The following is a 27,986-nucleotide window of genomic DNA, read 5'->3' on the forward strand; positions in this document are numbered from 1 at the left end:
GCCACATTAAAAGTTTGAGTCATCAGTAAAGATGACATTTTGGGAAATTAAACACACAAAATTGTTTCACTGTTGTTTTTTTTGYAGCATAACTCAAGAACTTCAGCAAACCAATTATCTGCATGGTTTCAAGCATCTGCTTTCTTCACTTGAATTCATTCAGAAGCAAAACCAAGTCAATATAGGACACTAAATAATCATTTTTGAATCAGAGTTAAAGTAGCATATTTASTCAGCTTTTTTAAAAAATCGTAAATAGAGGAATAAAAGTCTTAAAGTTTTAGTCCTTTTTTCTTAATAAATATGAACATTAATGCCAAACTAATTTTTAAATCCAAGTCATAGCAACCAGTATCTCCAATGTCATAGAAAAAAAAAACAAGTTTAAAAATGAATATTTGATTCCAATAACACCTCTCAGCACACTGCACTGTCAGCTTTGAGATGAATGATTTTTTATTTAATGCCTTAGGATTTCCACATCACATATGGTGAGGCCACATCTGGAACACTATATCCTATTTTGGGCACCATATTTAACGCTATTCCTGTAACAACTGGAGAGGGTCCAGGGGAAAGCAGTAAAGCTGAGGAGTCTAGAGGATGTGAGCTACTCATTTTTCTACTCTATAGAGAGGAAGAAGGAAAAGAATAGATAATAAAAAAAGAGAATGCAACACTTCAAAAGAGAATAATCTCTTCTCTGTTTCAGTGGAGTTAACAGTYAACAGCACTGAACTTTATTCAGCCGATTAAAACCTTGATTTAGAGGTTTGTGTGGGGAACTCAGTAGGGAGGAAGCTGCACACCAGTACAGATTATGCAGGAGAACTGCCCTGTCTGCACGTGACATCTTACTATTTCCCTCAAAGTCCGTTAGAGATGCCTAAGCAAATAACTGCCAGGAACGACAAAGATGCATCTCTAGCCAGACTGGAGGAATGAAGTCAAATGATCTCTTGAGGTTCCTTTCTAAGGTTCTGTGAAAGGGAAGGCAATTAATGGAGAGCTACTACATTATTTTCACACCGGCCATTTAATTTTCTGATAGATGATCATCTCCTTTAAAATAGCAGACTGTGCTATACTGAGCCATAATTGGTACTCTCGGGGTTAAGCTTAACCCAGAAACAACTGAATAGGAGATAAAGACCTATCCATCCTTCCAGTTGTTCATAAACCATGTAGCTTATTATATTTCTTTTATTTGAAGAGCTTACATCTGTAAATGAGRCTATTTTTGAAGCTAAATTAGTGATGAGAGGAATATAGCAGCTTTGGAAACAGAGGATGCCTTTCTTACAGTGGCATAATAAGCAGGACACCAGCTGAATTTCTCAAGTGGCAATTCACTTCAGAACGGTCTCACYGCAAAGAAAGTTAAATGAGAAAATTGAAATCCTACCAGGAGAGAAATATACGTCACATTTTTCACTGAACAGCACACCAATTTTGAGAACAGTACTATGCCATCAAGTATCTCCTTATCCAATTAAGACCATATTTAGGAAAAATACAGGCATYCTAGCATGGTGATATATCTTACAGAATAATGACGAAAACACAAATTACATTTTTTATTCATTGTAAACACACACAAACACATAGGTGCCATCAGGAAGTTTTAGTTTGTTTAAACAGCAAGAGTTCATGAAAACTCAAAGCTATTTTAAAAAAAATCAAGTCCTAAATGAATGATTTTCCTTTTCAGGATTCAGTTATAGTGTATCTTGTATAACAGTAGATTTTTTTTCATTAAAGTGCTAACATGCTGAAAATTTAAAGTTGCCATCAGGCCTATCAAAAAGATGAACATAGACAAAAGTCATGAATTTTATGATAACTAGCTCTAAACGAAACACACATCTATACCATTCCTTACTTTGCATTGGCCAGCTCTTAGATAATCATATCAGAAACCTCAACCCGATTATGCCACTAACAAGAAATAAATAAATAAAACCTACCTGTGTTTAGAGAGGAAAGATGATTACACTATTTTTCTAGGTTTAACGATTTTAGTTCCCTAACACATTACTTATCCTTGGAGAATCTGAACACCAAAAAAAATGTGTTATGAAAGACAATTTTTGCTGTACTCAGGGGTACCTGTAAAGTTCAGCCTTAAGCAACATACACACTAGTGTACTTAACAYGAAAGAGAATACATATTCCTTCCTTCCATCACAGTTAGTTTATCTAGATAGAAGCAGTGAAGTTTGTGCTCTCAAGTGCAGAAGGTTTCAAAGAAAAATATGATTGTTTACTGGGAAATACTTTAAAGTTTAACCAGTTTAAACTCTTAAAAAAAAAAAAAACCTCAAAACACCAACAACCCTACAATCTCCAGTTAACAACCACAAAACTGGCTCCTACACAAAGTGCCACCTCGTGACAAAGCCAGCACTAATTTTATGTCCTTTGCTGGGTTGTCACCCCTCACCAGCCCCAGGGGACAAGGAACTTTACTGGCTGTTTGTGAAGCCTTAGCCATGAGCTATATGTACACCTATATAGTTAATACATACATATATATGCTTAATACAYATTAGGTAACAATTGTTGTGATCAGAAGGCTCACTATATAAAAAGCAGCCAGCCAAAACGACATCCATCCAGCCGTTTACTCCCTAACACACTTAGRGACAGAAGCATTCAGAGTGTAAAAAATAGCCATGCAAAGCCCAGCTCAACTCCCTAACCACTACTGTCAGGGCTCCTAGTAGCTCCCAATTTGAAACTGATTTACAATTTGGAATACTCCAAAATCATTTGGATGAAGCATGAATTTGGTATCTCTGCTGTCATTTACAATATTGTAGCAGTGAAGCAAAGAGACCACACAGCTGCTTGAAAAATGTCTTTTAAAGGTACAAGAGTAAAAATTAATCCGTAAGAACATCACAGAGGAAAGCTAACAGTAGGAAGCTTCTGTAATTTGATTTGAGCAAATTAAGTTTCTAACCTCTAACAGGTGTTTCTAGATCTTTTACATGCAGATCTTTTGCCTCCCCTGTGTATATAAATTTTATATTACATAGAGAAATACTTGGAATTTTCCCTTGGTTTTCACATCCATCCTTTTTGCRCTCCAAACTTGCTCTTACTGCTACCATGAAGGCACCGCCGTGCACATCAGCCTCAGATAAGCAGCTTACGCTGCACAGTCAAGTCCCCAGAGGACTTCAGCCTTGGTCTCCTCTGCCAGCCRTAGCTCTTAACAGGAATTTTATTCTCTGTCATATCAAATCACCAGCGTCATCTAAGACTGAATCATCATCGACTTACAGGAGCTACTTAACAAGTGCTGCACCTCAGCTTTCTACAAAGCTCAAAGAAAAGTCTTGATTTAAATATACTGCATACACTATGTATACACACAAAATTAGGGCAAAAGAGGCAGGTGGCTTAATCACCAGATCATGTTGATACACAAACCAAACAAGATATTGGTACAATATATCTTCCACTCTGTCCAAGTAGCCAAGATACTTCATACAATCTAYAGCAAGATGCAAAAAATGAAATAATATGTTCTAACAACACTTGAAAATTTTCACTTTAAAATTAAGTAAATAAAAAGACCTCCATGATAGGGGGAAAAAAAATAAAAAACAAAGGAGAGTTTATGCCATAATTTAGATCCTTAGTTTTTGAAAAGCTCATGCAGAATTCTATGTGGGGGGAAAAAAAAAGGCATAAGATGACTTGAACACACACTAATTTGCTTTGGTGCTGCATTCAGAAGATTCCACAGAATTCATAGCAAGGGTGGGGGGAAAGAACAGAGAGAGCAAGAAAACGGGTGAATATATAGAAATTTTGTAGCTAGCCATAAATCACCTTTATTTGTATATATAAGTCAAGCTGTAATACATACTATAGAAAAGAAAGATTCCAGAGAAATCAAACTGCAATTTTAAATGGTTTCTATAGAGGGAGCCAACAACTCAAGAAATAAGATCAATGACAAGCATTCCAGATTAGTACCAAATACTTTCCAATCATTGATCTCTTATAACATTTACCTGAATTTCAGATATCTGCAGAACACTGTCCAGATTCTTAATCCACAGAGGTTCCAAACACTTAAATAATGTTTACTGTCCTTTTAAGTTCTCAACAACATGCCATAGAATAATCAACATAAAACAGAATTTATATTTGCTGTGAGGGAAGCTAGCAATTTAAGAGGCTGATCATTTCAAATTATTTTTTAGTGTACTGAAAAATAGATATTTCAGTTTTTATTACCTCTAAATTTTTTAATGACTATTATTGCCACCCTCCTTTTTTTGGGGGGGGGCAGGAGGGGGAGGAGGGGTAATAAAAAGCTATATTTAAGTAGACTATATACCAACAGGACACCAATTCCTCTAAATAAGCTATATATAAGGATTTTCTAAATATTATTGAAGATTAACTACACCCTCTAGTGGCACAAAAACACCGTAGYCAAGTTGATCCCAGCAGCATTAATCACAGGCCATTTCCAATCTTTAAAAACAAAACAAACAAAAAAAAMCCCACAACAATTTATAAAACTCTACGACCAGCAACCAAACTTCTGTAGGTCTAGTCATATCAGGGAGTGGGTAAACAAAGTGTTCCTGTTTTACTTCAAGACAAGCTCACCCAGGTCATTTCTCATCACTTGCTGCAGTTGGCCTTAATTTATTCTCCTCAAAAAATTCCCAACTGGAGCTCTAGTTGGAAGATCACACTGGTAACACCACATGCACACACACACTTAAAAGACTAAGTCGATATGACCTTAAAGTCATTCTGACCAACTCTAAGAACTATAAATAGGTGCAACTTCTGTAAGACAAAGCACATACAAATAATCAAGGGAATTAATTTCATTGCTCTTAACCTTTTTTTTTTTTCCTCTCCCGTTCTCAGATGGGAAGTACATGTCAACTTAAGGCCCCCATCAACTTTACTAGCTACAGTTTTCTACAGCAACCTTTGAGGATGGAGGTTTGTTGGGTTTGTTTGTTGTTGTTGCTGTTTGTTTTTCCTCTCCTCTTAAAAGTCTCCAGGCCCAATGCATATTTACCTTGCAAAAAAAATCTGTGCAAACTGAAGACATCACTGTTCACCTYGTCTTTATTATTTTTGTTGTATTTTGATATTCCCTGCTAGAAATTACCAACACCACAGTTGAACCAGTAAGAACAAATATGACTGCTCATCTGGATCATTGCAAAGTTTTCATGCTTAGTTTAATCGACAGTGATGATGTTTGTTAATTTTATAATGAAGCATTCTAAGAAAACTTCACATTTCCTCCTCCTTGCCTGAGCTGCAGGACAGTGACCTCCACCTCAGGTGCCCTCAGGACAGATATTTCCAGACAAGCGCGTATAGTCACCAACTTGTAACTTTGTTGCTACCGATTTCCTTTCTGAGGCAAAAATAAACAAAAAAAGTACATACTGCTAAAGAGACAGAATATCAGAAGGCTGCTGCATTGCAAGTGACTAGGAAGCAGAAGGAAAATAGTGATCTTTCGCGCTTTAGCTCTCAAAATAGAATTCCAGCATGATGCCATGCCTGTAAGGCAACCCCAGCTCTCTCGGCGGCTCTTGCCTCACTACATAGCTAAGATTCTAGGTCAGCAGCATGAAGCCAAGTCAGTGAGTAGCTTGCCTAATTATTTTTTGCATCCATTACTGAACAAACCCAACATTTTTATGAAGAATATCAAAAAGTGAAAATTGCTAAGAAAATTAAAGGCCTCTGATAGCCTGAAAACCACCTTAGAATTGTTAGATGAAAAATGACAAATAAGTCAGCCTTGCTAGGCAAGTCAATTTAAAGTTGCAAATATTTCAAAAACTGGAAGACAAAATATTTCATACAGAAGGATTTTGGCACTGTAAGAAATACATTCAGATACACATCAGATAAATAACTTCTCTGTAAAACCTCATTTTCAACTGCAGAATATATTATCCACACAATCACAAGAACAGCTTATTATAAGGACACTGAACTGAAACACAGATCTGCAGACAATTAATCTGATGGGCTGATCCACCATTCACAAGGACTGCTGTTTCATTTGAAYATGAAAGTTCATCTAAATATTACAAAGCATAGTCACGTCTCTAACAACTTACCTGGAACTTAAATGAAATAATTTAGCTAGAGAGACAGAAAGTTCTCAGAAGTTCACCACTCTGTTTAACCTGCTCTGCACTGTATCACTAGGACAGCTCACACAGGGCACAGCACATCAGAAAAGCTCCAAAGGTCTCTCTGGAGACAGTGTGACACTGACCTATGAGAGCTTCTCCCTGCCAAGTATTCAGTGACATTCAGGATGCCAAGGTCAAGAGCAAAGCACGTTCCAATCCTTTCATTTGAACCGCCTGAGTACAGATCATTTTCAGAGCTACTGTACTGGCAACAATGAAAAGCCAGAGAAAGGTTTTGTTGCAGCCAACTCCTGTAGAGCAKTTTATTTTTACTAAATTTTCTTAATTTCAACCCTTTTCTTAATTTAAGCTCTTAACTTAAGCAACAGCTGTCATAAACATGTCAGCAATTAATAGGCAATTAAATAATCAACGTGCAACACACTTAAAATAGAAAGATCAGGGAGTATTTTAATGTTTAAACTACATCATCTTAAGTACCTCACATGAAAACATCAGGTTGAATCAGTGTGTACTACATAAAACTTGTGTACACAGCACGTCAGATCTGTATATTTTTTAAAATGTCTTTAGCTAGGGCTAGCACTTTTAATTGGTACATGGTACATTACCACGATGTACAAACATAACGGATGTGTCTTTTCCATTCTCAAAGAAAAAAAAAAAAAAAACACTGTAATTTTGTTTTGCAAGCAGCTGGATCACTAAGACTTTTAGCACACACTTCTGTTTTSAAGAAAATTAAATCTTCTTTATCAGAATTGTTTTTTGCAGTTTGAAATCTATGACCTTCCTGAGAAATATCCAGACCTTTAACCAAGAAAAACATGGCAGCTGTAGATATTAATTTGTCTCAAACAGTTGCTTCATTTTGCATGTGGATATAAGTATACTGCTTAACATTTTTTTTGGTTGCTATGAAATAATTCAAAATAAGACAAGCATCTGGTATTGTAATAACAGAAACAGACAACTAAAAAGCTTGAAAAAATCCTAAAAGCTTAAAAATAGAAAGGTGTGTACTGTTAYATTTAAGCATGCAAATACACACAGAAGGAACCATATCCCCCAATAACTTCATCTTAAAAGAGCAAAATATGAAAGCAGTCCTAAACATCTATATCTTTCTTAGAAACTGTTACATAACTATTCCACTAGTTATTATGGAAAAGATAGCAAATCAACACAATTATGTAATGGCTGACAAGTAAAACACTTTCTACAATCTTTCATATAAATTATCTTTTTTTTTTTTTTTTTTTTTTTAAAGGAATTACATAATACAGATTTGAGGGATGGTAAAGAGGACCCTGAAATAGAATGTTTTTCAGACAGTATATGGAAAAGGGTAAGTGAATGAGACTTCATGCACTGGGTATAACTCTTCAGCCAGCAGTAATAATGTGCAAGAATTAAAATGAACAGCAATGACATAGGCAATTATTTCACATTATGAAAATTCTCAATTGCAAGAGATTTTTCTCAACTATATCCTAAAATGAAATATATTCTAATAGTGACTTYACATAACCTCTACTCTTATGTATTCAAATGAGCAGGAATGCGCCAATTTTAGTCTTTGTATATGTTTATACAAAGCTATAAATAACGCTTATAAAAACAAAAACTAATCAGTGAATGTTTTTCTCCTCTTTAATACCAGTGATTGAGYGAACAAATGAGTTAAGATCGAAAATAGACCAAGCTCAAGGAAGTYTCCCCCACTTTCATAACACATATACAATTCACAAAGTCAGTAACTAAAAGTTGCACTTACTGTWTTAAAAGCGACTATAACTGAGAGTTATAACATAAATTAAGAGAATAACCAAGTAGATACAGTAATCAAAGTTCTCTCCTTCATATCTTGATAATATTGACTGGTACTAATACTTACCCTTTTTAAAATATTTATCAACATACTTGGGCATACAGTATTTTGGTTTCAATTTTAATGCTGTTGTTTAGTAACTAATGAGTTAAAATAATAAGTAAAAGTTATCCTGCCTGAACATGCAGGTTGCTCTAAAAGAAAATAATGTCATATTGATTTGCTGAAGGTCTCTTAGAAAGTTTTCAGTGGTTTGCCAAGTACCTCACCATATTTCTAATATTTTGCTTTCAGAATTAGAATATACTGTAAATTCAAGCTTACTTGATATAGGCATCTCTTTAATGAAGGAACAAAAAATTAAAGACTTTAACATTTAAGGTAATCCAACATTKAGGCATACCTGTGGCTATTTCTATTGCAAAACAAAAGAAAAGMCATTCAACAATCAAACACATACACAGTAGATTTCCACCCTCCTCCACCCCGCTTCCACGATGGGAACTTTCAGGCTACACAATCAGACTTTGCAAAACAGACAAGATTTTCGTGTAATTAAGAGGGCATTGGTAGTGTGACTAGAACTTGCAATGGTTAAAGATGCCTATGACATCATAAGTGTAAATAACAAACAAATACTTKACCTGGAAAAAAGTCCTCCTTTCAATTTCTGATAGATTGAAAAAGAATCCCTTAGGCTTAGACTTACTGCAGGCAAGCAGCAAGCATTAGGGTAACCATTTTAACAMACAAAGCATCAATTAAAAATGAATATGCAGGCATTTAAATTGCAAATGTATCAACTGCAGTTAACAGCACACCTTTAAAAAATGAACAGAAATGAGGCTTTTATTCTTTGAAATTCATTTGTCTTTTTTTAAGTAACAACTCATTCCCAGACAAGTTATGCAATAACTTCATAGCACATAATACTAAAGAGCTCAAATTATGTTTCTAAATATACAAACCTTCTGCTCCAGCCCTTTAATAAGAAGAGATACATAGCTTAAGTATGAACAAGAAAAGTAAATACATCTAACATGCATATATATCAGCAAAAATATAGAAGAGCTTACAATTCTTTGTGTTTCTCCTCCGCCAAGATTTGGTCATTTGGCTTCAGCCCATACCTTGGGAAAAATAAATCACAAAACATGGTTATTCCCTCTAGAACAGACCCATAAAAAAGTAGGCTTATGGTATTAAATTGGCAATTTTATGCTCAATCCACACTTTAAAATAAGAACACTGCATTTATCACTTTGCCCTCTATTTTGATTCCTTTCTGCAGGCAATTAAAGAACAGTAAATTACCCCTCTGAGAAAACATACTGGTCACTAATTAACTACAATCAAGTTAGGGACCGACATGTTTTTCACYATAGTATCATGCTGAATTCCATATATTTATCCACTTGACTGCTAAATGCACCATAGAGGTGCTTCTTACGAGGATGCAGCAGCATCCATCTACATTCTCCTTCACCCCAYGTATGTTAAAGCCTTCGCTTGCATCTGACCCTTCATGTACCCCCCTTTACTTCACCACAGTGTTCAGTAACAAGGATCACTTGGTTTAACTGCCCAGATGCCTTCCATGCTTACCATTTTATCACCTCAAATTCACAATTTTCACCTGCTCCACTAATCTTACCCTTATTTCCAGATCAATGTTTCCTTCAGTGAACGTCGGGACTCATACTAGTCTCTTCATAAAGCTACTACACCTCACTAATTACCTCCATTAGTCTTAATAAGTACTTTATTGACAGCAACTGGTTATGTGTCAAGAGAAAAAAAAAAGAGCAAAGCCAGCAGGAAATCAAAAGACATTCATTCTTTTTATGCAACTTGTAATCTCTCATATAATAAAAATCATGGACAGACATGCCCTGCTAATCTACTATCCATTATGTAAAGGAGATAATTTTGCCCATTAAAAAAATATCTTCACTATATGGACCAGAACAACGATTCTTCACCGAGAACACGACCGCATGCACTGCATGCCTTTCCAAAGGCAACTGGAAAGCAAGAACATGGGGTGGGGATGGAGGGAGCCGGTTGCTACTTCTGAGGTTTGCAGAAGGACTCCTTCTGTGAGCCAAACTTGACCTAATCTTTTCTATTTCCTCCCCTGTTGCAGCCTGAAAAAAGCACCTTGAATTTATCAAATACTCTTCCTTACCCCCTAAAGACGAGATAGCTTTGACATCAACTTGCCAAGAAAATTACCTCAAAGGAAGATACTTGAAGAGTTGACTTTTTTATTAGTACTTTCTACATTAAGATAGAGTGCATATTGTATTTCACAGGCAGTTGCTGAAGTATTTAGCACATTTAAATGCGTAGCTAACATACTGAACTGCTCTTACATAGTATTGCCCAACATGTGTTCCGTGGGCAAGATTGATGCACACCAGTTGGCTTTTTCTAACTGATGAGCATTAGAATGGGAACAAAAAATTTCTTTCCCCAGATCTAAAAGCAAAAAAAAGGCAAAAAAAAAAAAAAAAAAAAGATGGGGTAATGACATACAATCGAAAATTTTAAAATAAATTAAGACATCTGAAACTGTCTTAGCAACTGTAACAACATATTGCATATTTGGTATAACATATTCTACAGTTACCCACATATCACTAAACTCGCGATAAGAAATTCAATCATGCTATAGACAAGTGGGCAAGGCAGCTGAAGAGACAACAACTTATTTTTTTCCCCCCGCCCTAGGAAATTTCAACACATCCTAGAGTGAAATGACTTTTCACTTGTGCTATCCAGTGCATGCCCATTTGGGCCAGATACAGTTTGAAATGTTGTACTTCACCACTGCTCAAGAAGCTATTTCCAGTGCAGGACATGGGAAAGGCACGCCRACGTGCCAGGCTCCCTAGCAGGCGGGCAGGCAAGTGGCCGAACAGACTGCGGGCCGTTCCAGAAGGGGTAAATGTCAGGGGCAATGCCCTGCGCAGGCAGCCAACCTGCTCTCCCAGGTGGGGAGCCCTGGTGTCCCGAGCGCGGCGCTGCCACCAGCCCCTCTGCCGCCTCACAGACCGCCGGCCTGCCCAAAGCCGCAGCTCTCCCAAGATCATTATGGTTCTCCCCAACCTTCTCAGGACACTCGGGTGTGTCTCAGGACACTCRGGTGTTCGCACTCATACGTGAGATTACCACCTCAAATGCAAGCTTTACAGAAATGTATAAACTAGTTTTAATGTTTGCTTTTGATTTTGCACGCATATTAGAATCTGCAGTCTCAGGCCTGGCTTGTGCAACGCACTTGAAACACTCTCCTGAAATGGTGCTGCTACAGCCCTTTGCTTTTTCATTTTTCACCTCTTAATAACAGAGACTAGGAGACTAACATGCTTGCATTGCAGTCGGTGTTTTTGTAATTAGGTTCTTGATGGAACAAATAGCTCTAAGATATTGTCTCCTTCAGATAATAGCCAATTTAACACGGCCTTAACCAAATTAAAAACAAAACACACAGCCTACACTAAGTATGTTCTGTATGTGTAAAACTCCCACATGAATATCAAGTTCTGATCTGCTCCAAGAACCAGAGTTTCCTGAAAAGCTGGTAAAATTCAGCCAGCTTGAGGCCCAAAATAAACAAGCCTGGTGATGAGCAAACAGGTTTTAAAAGAGACAGTAGAATTTACCTCTTCAAAACTCACTTTCAAAATGCCCACCAATCTAAGCACTTAGCTACACACAATTCAGCCAACCGCACAGAAATCAAACTGAAAATCAGCAAACTGAAAATCAGCAACTGCTGCTTGGGTTGTAACAGCCAATATTGAGGTCTTCTCTACTGAGAACAAGGTGCACAAAATCATACACAGATACACACTCATGTGCTATTTTCATGAATAGTTTCAGGAGTACTTGCAAAGGAACAAGGAGCTAGAGATTAAAGGATATTACTGCATTAATTGTTACCATAAGCAGCGAGGAAACAAAAAGGAATAAAAAAACTATTTCAGCAATAAATGGAGACAGTAAAGCACCCTTGACAGCTATGAACATATGCACATATGTGTGTGGTCATTCTGCTGCCTTGTTTGATGTTCAGATAAGTATGAACTTTGCCACAGTACAAAGCTGAGCCCTCTGTATTTGGCTAACCCTGCTCCCCTTGAGATGAACTCGGGCTTTGCTCAGTCCCATGTTTACTGTACTTGGCAAACGCTGCTGCAGATACTCTTTTAAGTATTTCCCAGCTTGATTAACAAGGGCTTGCATGGGAGAGTGGATTTTCAACATTTTCTCCCAATATGGCAGAAAAATCATCAAACAGCGATTAACTAATAAGAGAGTTTGAGGTTCCTAGAAAAGATTTAAAGCACATGGGCTTTACTAACTGGAGGACAGGGAGATGGAACTTGCACCATAGCAGTCTGCCCTTCATCAGTAAGAGAGCATTTGCAGGCAGAGCTCTGCAGAAACACTTCTCATGAATTTTCCACAGAACCACAAAGAAATCTTAAAGACATCAGTGTACAGTCTTTTTGGACATCAGATGAACTAGAAAGCATTTCCAGAAGAATGATTCAGCAATTATGTTGCTTGAACTTTCAAGCGATTTTAAAGCTACTTTCACTGTTCTATAAAAAGAAATGCAATCCTTTCTCTCTCTCTTTTTTTTTTAATAATTAATCTTATAAAACGAGGACAGGAAACCTGAGGGACACTGCTGTGTTCTTGTCCATTTTTTGGATTGCAGCAGCCACTTTTTAAACAAACACGTTAATATATCCCACAAGATCTTTCAGGTTACAAGCACATGTGAACTGCAAGAGCAGTGCATTCTCACGAGCACTTGCAGACCAGCACACATGGTCAAGCTCAAGAGAAGCTCCAAAAATATGTCCAGCATTACAGATTTAAGAGGGGGATGGGTGACAGAAGGATGCAGACAGAAGGTCACCCTGTTTTTAAATTTTCAAATGTGATTTATGGCATCATTACTCCTTCCCTGTGATAATTGCTAACTCCATTTTTTTTCAGATTTGATCTGTTCAGAGAAAGAAAGGTAGTCAGTGAACTGTTTTTCCCACCAATATTACTTGAAACATGGCAAGTTTCTGGCAAGGTTTGTATTACTTGGAAATTTTTGGAAAGTCTAATATACTGTTGCTTAGCTTTATTTTTTTTTTTTTTTAAATGCCCTCAAACACAGAGCTTAAGTACAAGATTTTGTACTTTATTCCCTGTCATTACATGAAACTTGCTATATGAGGTGCTAAGGTCTGCATATTTCCTAAATCAAGATGCAAGCAAAAGCCACAATCCAGACCATACTTTATACAACCATTTAGCAGCTTATGCCATGCTGAACTAAACACGAACAGCTAAACCAAGAGGAAAGCCTTGTACAGTTGGCACCTACGTTCMTCCTAACCCAAACACTATCAAATTTCCAATAGGCAGCCAAAGGGCTTTGTTTCACAGCTGGAAAGTCAAAATCTCTTCCCTGACTTGTGCCATGTTTCATTTYCTCTCATTTGCTCTTTTATTTCTCCCTCATTCTTCTCTGCTGCTTTGCTCCTCTACTGTCTCCAAGCTTTACCTTTGGAAAGGCGCTATCCTTCCTTTTCGCCAAAAATGTCCTCTCTCAATCAGACTCTTTCCTGTTCCATCAACAGGACAGCTTTTCTCCTCCTACCCTTTTGCATTCCTTTCTCGGCCTCAAACAGACTGCAAAGTCCCCTGACTTGTCTTGTCTCTTGTGACTTGTCTCCAACAGCAGCTSATCATCATCCGCTCTCACTCCAGGGTGACTCTGCATAGGTTAAACAGTTTTAGAAAAAGGCCTTTCTGAATAGATAATGTGACAAACACAAAACCAAGTCTGAATCTTGAAGATTAAAGAGAAATTACCTATGAAAACACTGAAATCTCCAGGAGAGCTTGCTTCCTGAAAATCTTAACCACAAGAGGAGGAAACTGCTCTAAAGACTTTGCAGRCTCTCCTCTGAGAGCATTTCAAGGGTGACCATGCACCCAAGACTGACTTCTCAATACAAAAAGGTTAAAGAGGCTTCTGTTTGAAGATTGTTGAAAATTAATTGTTGGAAATATTCTAAAGAATGTGGAAAATAAATGAAAATAATTTSACAGTTATCAAAAAAGAATCAAGTCCAGCCAAGGAAAGAAAAGAAAAAAAGTTTGCCCTTGCAGAGAATTACATTGCTCATCCAAAAACCAGCACCCTTAAGTAAGATTTTAAACTTGGTTAAACATGCTTATTTCATTTATAAAAATGCCCAGACTTTAAACACTACCTCAGAAATAGAAATAATGCCACTGAAGCCACATCCTGGAGAACTCAAGGAGGAGTTTCTGGTGTGGTCATTTTTCCAAAGTGAGGTTTTCCCCTGTTCCTGTGTACTGGTATGACTGGAGTCCTATTTAGACTGCATGACATCTAAAATAAATATATCTGGTTTTCAGGAAAAAAAAAAGTTTCTAAGATTTATGGCTGAAGGCAATCCCCAAAATATTACCAGAAAGACTTTTCACTATAATTTTAAAATGGAAGATTGACCTTAAATTTCAACACAGGGGAAAAAACCTCATTTTTATACATTTTTCAATGTCATATATAAATTTGAAGAACTTTGTTGCCCCAACTTCTCATGTGGATATGATAACATTGAATGCTACTAGGCAGAGGTTTTCTCCTGTGTGTCTGTGTCTTCCCTTTTAATTCCACACTTTGCTAAATAGCTGTTTCTAAATTATTCGGTGCAATAAAGTAGACTCCCCACTGATAGTATGCTAGAAAATCAGGAGTTTAAGTAGCTATTAATATTATAAGACAGATTTAAAGAGCTTTGAAATTGAAGTCAAAACAATAATAGGTTTAAATGATTAAAACGGATTAAGAAAGCCAGGAAAGTTCAAAGCTTGTTAAATACCAGACTGAAAAAAAAACTATGATCATTTAATAGGGTCAAGTCTATCATTCTAGACTGACATATACAGCAGTGGCCTTGTCATAATGACTTAGTGATAAGTTAGTGTGACAAAAATATAAGATGTCTATATACTTACAGTAAATAGGAAAGGAAAAAAGTTGTTGCAATAGTTATTTTTGAAATATTTGACTGCAAGAACCTCAGTCATTTTCATTTTAAACTAACTTCCTTTTAAAAGTCATCTCACAGTCTACATTTTGTAGAATTTCTGCATAATCCTATCAATACTAAGACTGGAATTCCCCAGAGAAATACCTTAATATTGTGTAAGAAAGAGCTCCTCTTGACAAGGACACTGTAATAAAATATCTTTTCCTAAAAGTGGAGTGTGCAGTTGTGGTTATGACCTATAGACTCTTCTACCTACATCTATAGATTATTTTAATGATTTATTATAAATAGTCTGCATACCACATATGAATATGTCCAAGAGCTACTCAAGTGAGCTTCTTGAGGCTTTAGGCTGAAAATGGATCTTCAATATTACTTTTGAAGAGATTACAGATTAATTACCTCAGATAAACTAATAAAAAGGCACAAAAAGTATACCACAAATACATATTCACAGCACAAAAGTATACCATGTTTAAAACCTACAATACGTTGCTTGATTTGGAAACTATCATGAAACTAACAGATACACTTGTTAAAATTTGTCAAAATTTTTTTTTWAAATATTTTTAAAATATTTTTGTATTTTTTTTTTAAAAACCGTTTTGTTGTTATACAACTTACTGGATATCATTGCATTCTCACGGGTAGGTTAGGTGACAGTATCCACTCCCACTGCAGTCCAAGGGAATCCCTGAGCTGCCTCAGGTGGGGTTTCTCCCTCACCTACCTCCACACAGGGGCACTTGTCCCTGGACAGCTCAGCCTACAGCAGCTCAGAGAAAGAATCACCAAGGTCTCCACACACCTGTAAGTGATCCTCACCCTTAYGACAGTCAAAGTGACCTGTGCAGAGACAGGTGTTGCTGTTACGAAATTCCAGCTTGCTGCAGCATTTATGTAAGCCACTAAAAGCACTATCTTTACTGAAAAAAATAGACCATGGAAAATGGATGAGAATATCTCTTTGCTGCCCTGAATATTTTAAACTTTATTTTTAAACTATATTTTAAACTAAATTCTAAAAACGAAGCAGCACCAGGGCAGAGTTTCCAGGAAGGGTCTCTGCAAGCTGAGCTCCTTGTTCTGCCACCACCAGAGGATCAGACACACGAGAACAGCAATTACAGTTTCTGGGAAGACGCGATTCCTCCCTTTTCCCTCTAGCCATTGCTGCAACCTTTCTGTATCTGAACTCTTCCCCCACTGTGGCAGCCGCAGCCTCCGGCACAGGCAGCCAGGGMTCTGGCAGGAGGAAGGAAAGTTCTGCCATTTGCTGGCCCAGGCTTTCACTGGGGCTGGCAGACAGCTTGGTGCCAGAGCCGGCAGCCCCAGGTGGCATCTGCAGCATTTCTAATCTGGTGAGTCTACAAAAAAAAAAAAAAAAAAATTAGAGATCTTTCTCTCCAGCTTGGTATTTAATCTGAACTTATTAGGGCTCCCCCAAATTAATAAGGTGTTACCTCTACCTCCAAAAGTAAAAAATAAAAATCTCATCCAAAACAAGAAAAGCAACTTGAATAGCATGTCTATTCTTCTGCAGCCCTGGACTGTGGAAAAGCAGGAAGAGCAGTAATTAAGGGGAGCACAGGCTGCCTCCACCCTCTCCCATGGCTCCAGGCAGGAGGAGGACGAGTTGAGGAGAGCCCAGAGCAGGCCGGGACACGGTTGCGTGAAGGAGGCCGCAGGAGCAGCGCGCGGAGGAGCAGCAGGGCCCCAAAACCTAGGTTGCGTTAGCRGTAACGCTAACGTGGCACTGGCAGACTGTGCAGCAATAACAGGATGAAATAACCTCAATAAGAAGGGTTAAGGTGTAAAAGTTTTTCAGCACAAAGAGCAAGCATCACTTTCTTTGCAAGTTTTACCATTTGGTTTTGGACCAATTCAAGAAGTGGAGAAACAAAGATTTTTTCAAAGATATTTTCATGGAGTATTTTCATCTACTATTTTTATTAGCTACTTAAAAACAGAGATACTAATTTCATAATTCAAACATTTGATTCAAAGACAGTTGCATGGCTTATTTCACTTTTTTTGTTGTTCTGTTTAGACTAGGCAAATGGAACTCCCTTTAAAATTCCAATATTTCATTATGTGCCTTGTAAAACTCCAARAGTTTCAAGTGAGTTTTTATTTGAGTGAAGGGAGAGTACAGATTGTGAAGATAGAACCTGAGTGTCAGCAGACACGTGTCTCGGGGTATTCTGAAGAGAAAAATTAATCCAACAGCCCATAGTCTAGCAGACTATAATTAAACTAGCAAGCTTTGTAAGGAAATTGAAAAATAAAATACCTTCTATGTTATGAATTGCAGTTTTACTTATTAAGCAACCATTTTAAGTAGTGAAAACATCTGATACAGTAACAGTAGAAGAGATAGCAAGAATCAGAGCATTTCATATTCATGAATGTTTTGCATGTTATTTAATAGGTATAAACAAACCCAGGGTACTCTGAAAATGCCCCAATTCTTTCGGCAAAACTTTGTTTTTGCATAGGTGGCTTTTCAAAGTGGACCTGAACTAACATCTTTCATTCATTTAACCTAAACCTAGTTACATAAATGCAGCAGAAGCCATTATGAGGCTTGTAGGAAACAGCACAACAGCTCTAATTACAATGTTAGGTGCCCCTCGCCCCCCAAAAATTGTATAGGCATATTAGTACTGAAAGGTGCTATTGAAGACTGCCATGATTCTCCTATTTTTGTAAGTCAAACACTGAAATTTTGTAATTCAAGAACAGTCAGATAATGCAATTTGGCTGAACAGTATTATTAGCAACATTTTATATTCAGACTAAATGGGATAAGTTGAATAGAGTTCCACAAATACAACTCAAAGCACAGGTGACAATAAAATCTTGAGTTAAGCAACTTTCCTAACAAATGAGTCAATGTTACAGAAACTATTTAGTTGCAACCTTTACTAAGGWTTAGAGAAACAATGGAACATTATAGTAAGCTATCTTCCAGAAAAAAATTATTAACATGTTTCAGGGACAACAGATTTTTAAGTTATTATTCAGTATTTTCAGTACTTTCTGCATTGTAGAGACAGAAAACTCCCAACTCAGAACGATACTAAAAAGGGTTAACCTGTCTCAGAGCGCTGACAAGGCACCCAAAGTCAGACTACATGCACGGAAGAAACTGAAAAGGTTTAAAACTGTACATCTTGCACCTAACCTGGCAGCAAAGTTGGCACCTTAGACTTGCAAACTCACTGATCCAGAGGCTTCCTAGCACAGATTCCCCACTGCCTTTCTCAGTCCTCCTGCAAGCTCCTGCCTGCATCTGTTTTGAGGGAAGGCTTGCTTTGTGCTGAAGCATTAGGATTGTTTGGAGACCTCAGTTTTGGGGAACAGGTTCRCTCAGAAGACATGATAATTAGCTGTGTGAGCAATGGACTTCGGTTTTCGATATAAGACGTTACAGAGCAGTATAGAGTTAGATGCCAGACAAAGGTAACAAGCAGGAAAATACGGAGAATAACACACGGCAGCACAGCTAAAGCCACAGCTCTACAGACTAGCTTAAACCGAGTACAAGCAAGCAGATGTTTTTCATTTCGGCTGCATATCCGTTTTTTCCTCCTTATTTGTATTCAAATTCTCACAAGAGTAGGAAAAGAGAGATCAGCTGCACATACCTCCTTCACTTGCATCATAGCAAGTGAACTCAACACCATCGAACAAGGACGTTCAATTTCCCAGATACCAACATGACTCTGTAGGTGAAGTTTATGCTGTACTAACCTGCCTCCCATCAACAGCATTTTGCAGGGAGTGACCCTTCCACGGGGCAGCGTACACTGAAGGAGACCCTCAGTGTGCTTGTTGACATTTGGCTCTGTAACTTCACATTTCTTTAGTACAGCAACACTTTCTTTTCATAAATTAACCACCACTACCACCCAAAACACATGCACGCTTCAAAGGCCCCATTCACCCTCCCACTTCTTTAAATCTACTTTTCCAGCTAAGCATGAAAAGAACAAAAACCTTGCTTTACAGAGAGTRACTCTTTTGTATTTACAGAGCTTCAACAGCATTAAGTGACAGGGGAGAGAATTAAGGAGCAGATGATATTGTGCATGAATACCATTAAAAACTACAGATCTTGACTGAGCATATTCAGTCAAGTTGTGCAAAGACTTTGGCAGCCCCCTTATTTTAAGAAAAAAAAATCTCCCACACAAGCTGAAAAAAAAAACTTAGCTTTACAACTGGTAAGTAAATCAAATAGCATTTTTGAGCTTAGAATTCTGGCCAAGGATGCCGATCAGCAAGTAATCAGCCTGGACATGTCAAATTCAACRGGTATTGGCCTGCAGATGCCTGAGGTTCATAAATACAGCCCGCTTCCTGAGATCAGGGCTCTGGTCAAGAGTCAGAAAATAAAGTGAAATACAGTCGGGAACTTCCACAATGTTGATGTGAAAAATATGACACACAATTTGCCCTCTGTCTCCACTCCTTTTAAAGAGCATGGGCTAATAAATATTTACACGTTTATATAGCAACTGGTGATTACAAATAACATTTCCTTTTCACTAGTCAATTAAGGAAGCTACAATTTAGGTATAGTTACAATTCACCCTGAAAAGGTCTGCTCCTTTTTCTCTTTTTTTCTCCCCTTTCAGCAAGCATTTACACGCTAGAGGAAAAAAAAAAAAAATACTTTTAGCATGTGAAGAGAAAGAGACAGAAACCCTTGCACTCCTGATATTTCCTCTAGGCAGATACTAGGACAATCAAGGAAAGTGATGGACTCTGTTTGCTCCAAGATGGCTCTCCAGCTCTGTGAACAAGAACCGATAGCAGCCGCGCATCGGATATCAGCAGCTTCCATCAGAGCCACCAATATTGCTCACTCTATTTCATTGTCTCCCTGAAGAGAGACAGGAAGCAATGACTAACGTTACCTGACAGGGACCAAAGCTCTTCTGCCAAGCTGCTGATGCCCCCTGGAAAACCAGGATGCCCAAGGCCTACTGCGATATAAATTAAGATCACTCCTCCAGCAAATGACCTAGGAAATGCATTCTGCTTCCCCAAACTTCTCCAGAGATCAAGATTTTGGAAACCAGCTTAAACTAAAATGCACATTCAAGACAACGGGACTATTTAAACAGCCCAGTGCCAAAACAGCCTCCCCACCACGACCTCAGCACCGCTTCTTCTCAAGCCAGCACTGCGTGGCAGTAAGTTGTTTCAGATCTGACAGGGGGAAGACTGCATCGTGCATTTGCTTTCAGATTTGCTTCCCACATGTAGCATAGCCACTTCAATATTGTGAAAAGGACTATCTGAGACTTACAGCACAGTTTTATGTATTTGCCATCAGCACTTTGTTAACTGAAGCTACAAGAAAAAAAAATCTGGATTCAGGACATTCTTATTTTACTGACAGAAAATTACAATTAAATTTATAACATCAAGTCAAATCCTTCATTCAGCATAAAGATAATAATTCTTAAAGCAGTAGTTATACAAGAGAGGATGTTGAACAAATATAAGTAGTGAAAATTTTCAACATAAAAACCTTATGGGCGTTCAGTTCACCTAAAGAATCTTCCATCTAGGCTACTTTAAGCCGGAGCCCATCTGGTCCAATGGCCCCATTAGAGGTGACCATCCAGCTGTAGATGTGAGACTGGCACCACCAAACTAACTGATCATTACCAAGGTGCCAAGGGCTGCCACTGCATGGCTAGAGATGGATTTCCTTGACAAGGAAGCCCAGGGAAACTAGGCAAAGCAGCAGCTCCACATTCTCTGTTGTCTCTGCAACTTCAGCTACAATGAATTTCTCCATCAAATGCTTCAGAGTCCTGAAGCATCCATGCTCTTGCATCTCTGCAGCACTTGAATCTTAATTTTAGCAGTTACTCTAAGCTAGGTTTGTTTTTTAGCCACGGTCTCAAGGATCATGGGATTTGGTTTCCATTTCCTAAGTAATGCAGAACTTCCTTTGCCTTATYCACTTGTGAAGGTGGACTACTATGGATACACTCACAAACAGGCAACAAAAAGAAAAATCAAGAAGGTATGAAGAAGGGCAACAGGCTTCCCAGTTTCCCRGTTCTTATCAGTCATCACACAGTCAGCTGGCCCCTTACCCAGCTGCTGTTGAAGACTGCTTGCATTTTAAATAATGCAAWACTTCACAGGGAATTTCGTAGCAGAAAATGCCCACAGAGTATATGCTGCTCGAGAAGACGGTTTAACTTGTCTGACGGGGCTCCAATTTGAATACATACAACTACTGATTTTTAGGTCAGTGAAATTCTGCAGAGCATTTTAGGTCTAGTGAAAAGCAAAATGCCCTCCTGCAGAATTTCACTGCTGCAAGAGATCCCACCAGCATTCACATGGCAACAAATCACTAGGAATACCTAGGGATGCTATATTTTATTTGCCTTAAGAAATGTTACATATATATATGCATATATATATGTCTGTTGAGMGCCTTATTTTCAGCTTATTTCAATGAAAACATATGACAAAATTAAATCAGAATAGTTGAACTTTTCAGAAATCAGGATTATTCTCAAGGGTTCTAAGTTCCATATGTTTTTCAAAGCTAAGCACATCATTACAACTTTGCAGATTTCCTCCAATTTATTATATTTAGACTCTTATTTAAACCTACCGTTAAATAAAGTTCAAGTGCTATAACACCCGTTATGTTAACAATTATGCCTCTTATTAACACACTAAAGCAAAATATTTGAGGCTGACAATGCACATATTGACAAAAGCTCTGCAGCTGTTCTTTATTCAGTGATAAATTTATTCTTGAACCAGCATTTTCCTACTAGTTACTGAAAGAACAAATAGAGAAAAAAAATTAACACTCTGAATATGAAACAAGATATGTGAACACTCTGAAAGATGAAATCAACTTATTCACTGATCATTTAACTTAGGAAACACGAAGTAGCAACTGGAGACAACTCATGCAGATTTAAAAGAACAAATTACGTTTTACAGCTCTTAGAGAGTCATATCTCTATAAGCTGACCAGAGAATGAGTAAATTTAACACTACCAGCCACACAGCGATTCAGTCATATGGTTGGGAGAATAACAACCAGGCTCAAGCAGGATAAGAGACCCCATGATAAGAAGCGGTCCTGSTCTTGACTGATAAATTGAAATAAAAACAAAGATACACTTGCACAACTTCTCTTGGCACATCAGAGAAATGGTTTATTTGCTCCAAAGGCATCGCTGAAGAAAGAGGGGGAAAGTGCTGTCATAATATAGTAAAAGTAGAGTACAAATATTCTGAGCATTACCTACATCCTGCCAAAAATCCTTGCTAAATCATTAACTTAATATTTTGTTGTTTATTTTATTGGGCCCTTTCATGGTTCCTTCCAATTAAGAGCTAGGAAAAACAGCATGCAGAGACTAAAATAATAATTTATAAATAATAAATACCAAAAACCAGTATAAACTGAGTGGAGTTGCTACCTGACAACAGCAACAGTTTCAAGCAACAGGAGCATTCAAGTTACTGCTATAACAACAGCTTCTCTCAGCAGAAGGCCCAGGTCGCCTCAGTATCAAAGTGAACCTCACAGCACCCACGTGCCCAGCCCCAACTTGATTAGTTGGCTTCATTCTGGAAACGAAGCCATCGAGGAGAGCGAAACCGCAGGACTTACTTGTCGAGGAAGTCCTTGTCCACCACAGCACAGATGTCAAGCAGAGGATTTCCCATTCCAAACAGGACATTTTCACTGCAAGACAACCAATTATTTTCAAGTTAGTTTACTACCGTCTTATTGTTCCCACCGTAACACGTTGAAAACATCTGTTATTAGGGAGAAGAGTTCTTCCCGAATCCAGCTAAGGCACAAACACAGATGCATTTTGCCTCGGGCAGTAGTGACAACCTTCCTGGCATGTCAATAGACAGTCAAACTCAAGGCAAGCACCCCTCTGCAACCAGCTTCTGTGGCTATATAGATAAACAGAAGCAGTCAAGAGTGCAACAGYGTACGGATTTTGCTAAACTACCCTTCACTCAGAAAAGGCATTAGAGCTGCATGCCACAGTCTGCAGCTTTAAAGAGCTGCGCTTGGATTGTAGTACCAGATTTTAGACAGGGGGAGCATCAGACCAGGCTATAGAGCTGCCCTGAACACACTCAGTTGCTAGGTTTACTGTGCAACTGGCCAACAATTAGCGATTTAATTCAGTTTTAACAAGCTGAAATTGAGAGACTATGGATTCTGCATTGTCAATTAGGCATCTTAACCAGGATGGCTCTTCACTGGTAAGAATGCTCATACTTGCTTTTTAATCAAATTGAAATTCACTACATGACTTCTGCCACTTTAAAGCAAGATTCCAGAACAAGACCAGCAGCAGCTCAAAGAGATCACTTGGAACACTTCTGTAGATTCATTCGAAAAATCTCGTGCTCAGGTGATAATGCAGCAATACCAAAGGACTAAGCACATGGCCCAGTGACAAGCAGGAGTAAATGCATCTCCTCCCAGTTCTGCAAGGCTGTATAAAACTACCTTCAAACCTGACTCATGCCTTGTTTAAGCCAACATCTGCTGGCTCCAGCACGCAAGGCAAGCACTGCTCTAGCCACCAAGGTAACAGCAGTAACAGAACCACCAAATGCACCTCCTTCCTCTTTACTACATCCTTTAGTTACCAAAGATTTGCAAAGAAAAAACATTTTAACAGTTTGTCGCTTCCCCATCCTCCACAAAAGCACTACTGCAGCATTAGAGTCTTCATAGCCACAGGCTCAAAGCTAGATAACAGTGTCAGCTGAAATCCAAAGCAAGTGAATGAGCTTCCAATTGTTTCAGCCTATTTAGAGCAAGAGAAATGTTTTACAGACGTGATATCTGCCTGCTAGATGATGTATTTCATTAATTGCTACCCAGCAGAATAAGGGAAAAGAATACCAACAGAAAGGGGATGCTATGGACACAGCTCCTGAGTTGCACCCAATGGAAGCTCAAAGCTCTATCATGTGCTTCCTCCTCTCAATTTCTGCAAAGCCCTTTACTTGGCAGCAATTTGTCATGTCCGAAGCTCTTTGCCAAGGTGCGCAGTCACCTCTTCCTCTTYAGCATTATCACATTAGCTTCCAGTAAATGCTAAATTCTCAAGTTCAGAAATGAAGAAGTGGTAAAAATGATTCATATCCCTGATATTAAAATACAACAAACCATTTTTACAAGTTTCTTATTTTTGGGTTGTAGCTTTAAAGACCAGCCTTGACAGTTCTTCAGTACTTCATTTAGCAKACAAGTTCACAGGGAAGAGTCTGCTCTCTGAAAAATGAGAATTAGGAATGCTGCTCACCCGTATCCAAAAGAAAGAAGGCCTCTAACAAAAACCTTCAGAACTTACTAAATATTTCCAACAGTGCGAGAGGAAGCATCAAACCTTTTAAAAATGTAATACACAATTCAGTTCAAAATAACCACCTAAGTTACATAACAGCTAGAGGAAAGGAGCAAGGAGAAAAAGGTAACAGTTAAAAGATAACATAAGGGAAAAGGGGATCGCACTCGGAGCCCCAAGACAAGGCATTGACTCAGCTTTAAAAGTGATTCCGTGAGAGACAGTGTAGGAGGTAAAATGAACAAGTCAGAATTTTTCAAGTGTAGAACTTAAATTTGTCCTAAAATGTATGCTGTTGTACTTCAGGCTTAGCTGAATCTGTTATTCTGCCAAGATATACATATCAATTATTTTGCATGATTATGTGCATGATAGCGCAGCTAACTTGTTTTATGTCAGACAAGGAGCAGCGCTTAGGTTTACGGTGTACCGACAACCAGCAGTTTACTGCAAAAACTCCTCGGAAATACAGCTGGCAAGTTGAGACCCCTRCCTATGGGGAAATTATCTTGTTCAATTAAAACAAAACAAAAATATAGAAGCTACTAAGTATTTAACAAGCTGTGAACAACAGGACATATTTGCCCATAAGGCCGAAGCAGCACAAGAATTTGGTCTCTAAGCTCTGCAGAGCGGCTCACACGCACAGGAGCTGCCCTTGCATTACCAGTGTCACCAAGGTCTTTATGTCACATGTAACAAGTGCAGGTGCTTTAACCCTAAGTTCTCCCTTCTTCCACCGTATTTTATAAACACCTCCTTTCAGGTATGCTTTGGAAGTCAACACGGCTCTTGGAGCAGCTATTAGCCACGGGAGCTGGGAACCTTCTGAATACAGCTCACATTGTGATCTGAAGAATCCAGTGTTTGCACTGTCGAAGAGAAAGGCTTTGATCTGCGAACCTTTAATGTATTCAGTCTGGTTAAGCTAACCAGACTGGCTGCATCTCATCACAGTGCCAACCACCCTCCCTTCTTGAGGGGCTCCACGTGAGGTACCTGCTCCCTCACACTCCTGCCTGCTGTATGGTACAGAGGAGGTTTGGCAGGTGGTCTGCTAAAGGGGTGCACCCCTCCACAGAAACAAGGAGAAAAGAAACACACACACATGCTCCATAAAACCATATACCATAAAAGCACGAATTATGAATAATTATTTAAGATCTTGGCAGATACTAAACTTAAAAGGCTCAGAAGAGCCAGCAAAATTAAATTGCTACGTTTCTTAAAAAAAAGAACCCAAAAAACAATTTAGCTCTTTCAGCAATGTACATGAACCAACACCTTGCTACTGGCTTTGCTATTCAGTCCAACTGGACAACTAGACCAACAAGTTTCATGCATTATTTTCAGCTAACTACATATAAAAGACTGCAAAGAGAGCGACAGTAGTTTCCTGAAGCGCAGGATTTCCCAACATACTGGTTAGTCAGGAAATACATCTCTGCTACAGATGCGACGTGAGCACATCTACCYGCAGCTCCCGCCGCTGCCCGGAGCCCCTTCTCCCTGCTCGGGAGCCGCGTCACCRCTCGGCTCGCTTGGCCCGTCGCACAGCAACTCGGCCCCAAGGGCGAGCGCCAAGGCCACCACCTTCACACACRCAGGCCACGTCTGGCTTGATGCTTACAGAGTGTGTACATGGGGGGCTGACGGCATGCACATATAGATATGTGGATATTTATAGGAACAGTATGCAAACATATGTTGTTTATATTTAAAACTGATGTAAATCTTCACCTGCTAAATGGTATTTGGGGAGGAGACTGCAAAGATCACTATTCTTTTCAACAAAGAGCCAACACATTTCACATATTCCCTGTTCTCATTAGAACTTGATGAAGTAATGAAGTCCAACCAAACTGGAAGAAAGCAAAACAAGCAAACAACCTCTCCCACCCCCCCCCAAAAAAGTATTTAAAAAAAAAAAAACAAAAACAAAAAATAACCCCCATCAGTACCAAACATTTAAAAAATATGCTTCAAGCATTTTTAAAAAGGTCAACAAGATTAACTGAACGATCTTGAAAGCTGCATCCAAGCTCACAGTTACACATTAATAATTCCTTTAGTGTTRCACATATTTTTGAAAACCCAGCGTGGTTTCAAGTTGGCTGCAGCTTGCAATACCGAATCCAAGTATCACACAACTGCGTTATCATCTCGCACTGGTGTGTGCTTCAGTGGAACAGCAACATCAAAATAGCTGTCAAAGCGTRTTATTAGTTACTGGTGCACAGAAAGAGGAATGGATATAGTCTTTGGATAGTGGGGAAAAAAAAAAACATCACTCCCTTAAGAGGAAAAAAATGTGATTTTGTTGTTAATTGCTGCAAAATAATTTTGTCTGCCTAGAAATAACAAACAGCAAARTCAGCTAGGTTGGTAAATTCGCTTTTTTACTGGCGTCTAACAGCATCACACTGCTGCGTAGCTGCCACGTACCCTTCACATGAAATCGCTGTATTCAGAGTTATTTTACTGTCAGAAAGCATTAATAAAACATGACTCAGGCGGGTTAAACCGCAGCGCATGACAGCCTGCTGTTTGCCTGGTCTTCCATTTATGAAAGAAAGGTATTGCCTCATGAGGTCTGAAGTTTTAATATTTCTGTTGAATTTGATCATGCTGCGTAGTTAAAAGCAAGGCCAAACAAGCCACAACCTAAGCCTCTTTCCAGCACAGCCATTCCAGTCATCAAAGAACCTAGTCCACTTTAATTGCATAAGACTTGAATTTAATTAAAAAAACACCTGCACATGCACTTAAAATCAAACATTAGTACCATGCTAGCAGCACCTGAATAGGCCCTTGACGAGGACCATTCTCCCATCACACATATCTATTCAGCATAAATATAAGCGAGCAAGGTGCCATTTACTCCTCCCACAGCTTACCCACCACTAAAAGCACTCAAGGACTGTTATTCCGTGATTCCAGAGTTCAGACGGTTTCCTCTGCATCGCTAGTCAGCAAACCACTTTAGTGCACAGACCTTAAACATACAAGCAGCCAGCAGACCCGCTCACATGCTTGCTTTATTTAGGCCGTAAGTAAAGGTAATATTTGGCCAAGGAGTTACATGTTGACATGCTGTCTCGGGGGAGTATCTTCAGCGAAGATTTCAGCCTTCAGCAGCGATCCGTTCACGGGTAGGAGCCAAGCTTCCCCCCTGGCCCTGCAGAAACGGGGTTACGGAGCAGAAAACCCGCTCCACGGTGACTGCGCTCCTTGGGCGAGTGGGTTAAGGTGCCAGTGGCCAAGAAATCGCTCCTGCATTTCCCGCAGCCTGCCTGCCGTGGCCAGGGGCAGCCGGGCGCACCGCTCCGAGATGCTGGAGAGAGGGTGGGAGAGGACTCGTTGGGAATCATCAAACTCCGATCTATAACTTGAAATTGTTAAAAAAGCGGACTGAATGAGGTCTCTAAGCAGGGAGGTCAGTGACTCGTCGGTACCAACCCGCTCTTAAGCGAGGTTTTTTTTTTTTTTTTTTTTTTTTTTT

The 27,986-nt window shown here is 38.8% G+C and overlaps 1 protein-coding gene across 1 annotated transcript in view; it reads right to left on the bottom strand.

Annotated features, from left to right (window-relative positions):
- Window positions 1-22,845, bottom strand: part of ADK (adenosine kinase) — a 231,582-nt gene extending 208,737 nt beyond the window's left edge. The window contains exons 1-2 of the mRNA XM_026044165.1: window positions 22,774-22,845; window positions 9,075-9,128 (exon numbers count right to left, since the gene is read on the bottom strand). Of these exons, the coding sequence (XP_025899950.1) occupies window positions 9,075-9,128; window positions 22,774-22,829 (110 nt within the window). The 5' untranslated portion in view covers window positions 22,830-22,845. The remainder of the gene's footprint in view (window positions 1-9,074; window positions 9,129-22,773) is intronic.
- Between the last annotated feature and the right edge of the window lie 5,141 nt (window positions 22,846-27,986).

The sequence above is a fragment of the Nothoprocta perdicaria genome, unplaced genomic scaffold, assembly GCF_003342845.1.
Source record: "Nothoprocta perdicaria isolate Ctin4 unplaced genomic scaffold, notPer1 scaffold_105, whole genome shotgun sequence".
Classification (NCBI taxonomy): Eukaryota; Metazoa; Chordata; class Aves; order Tinamiformes; family Tinamidae; genus Nothoprocta; species Nothoprocta perdicaria.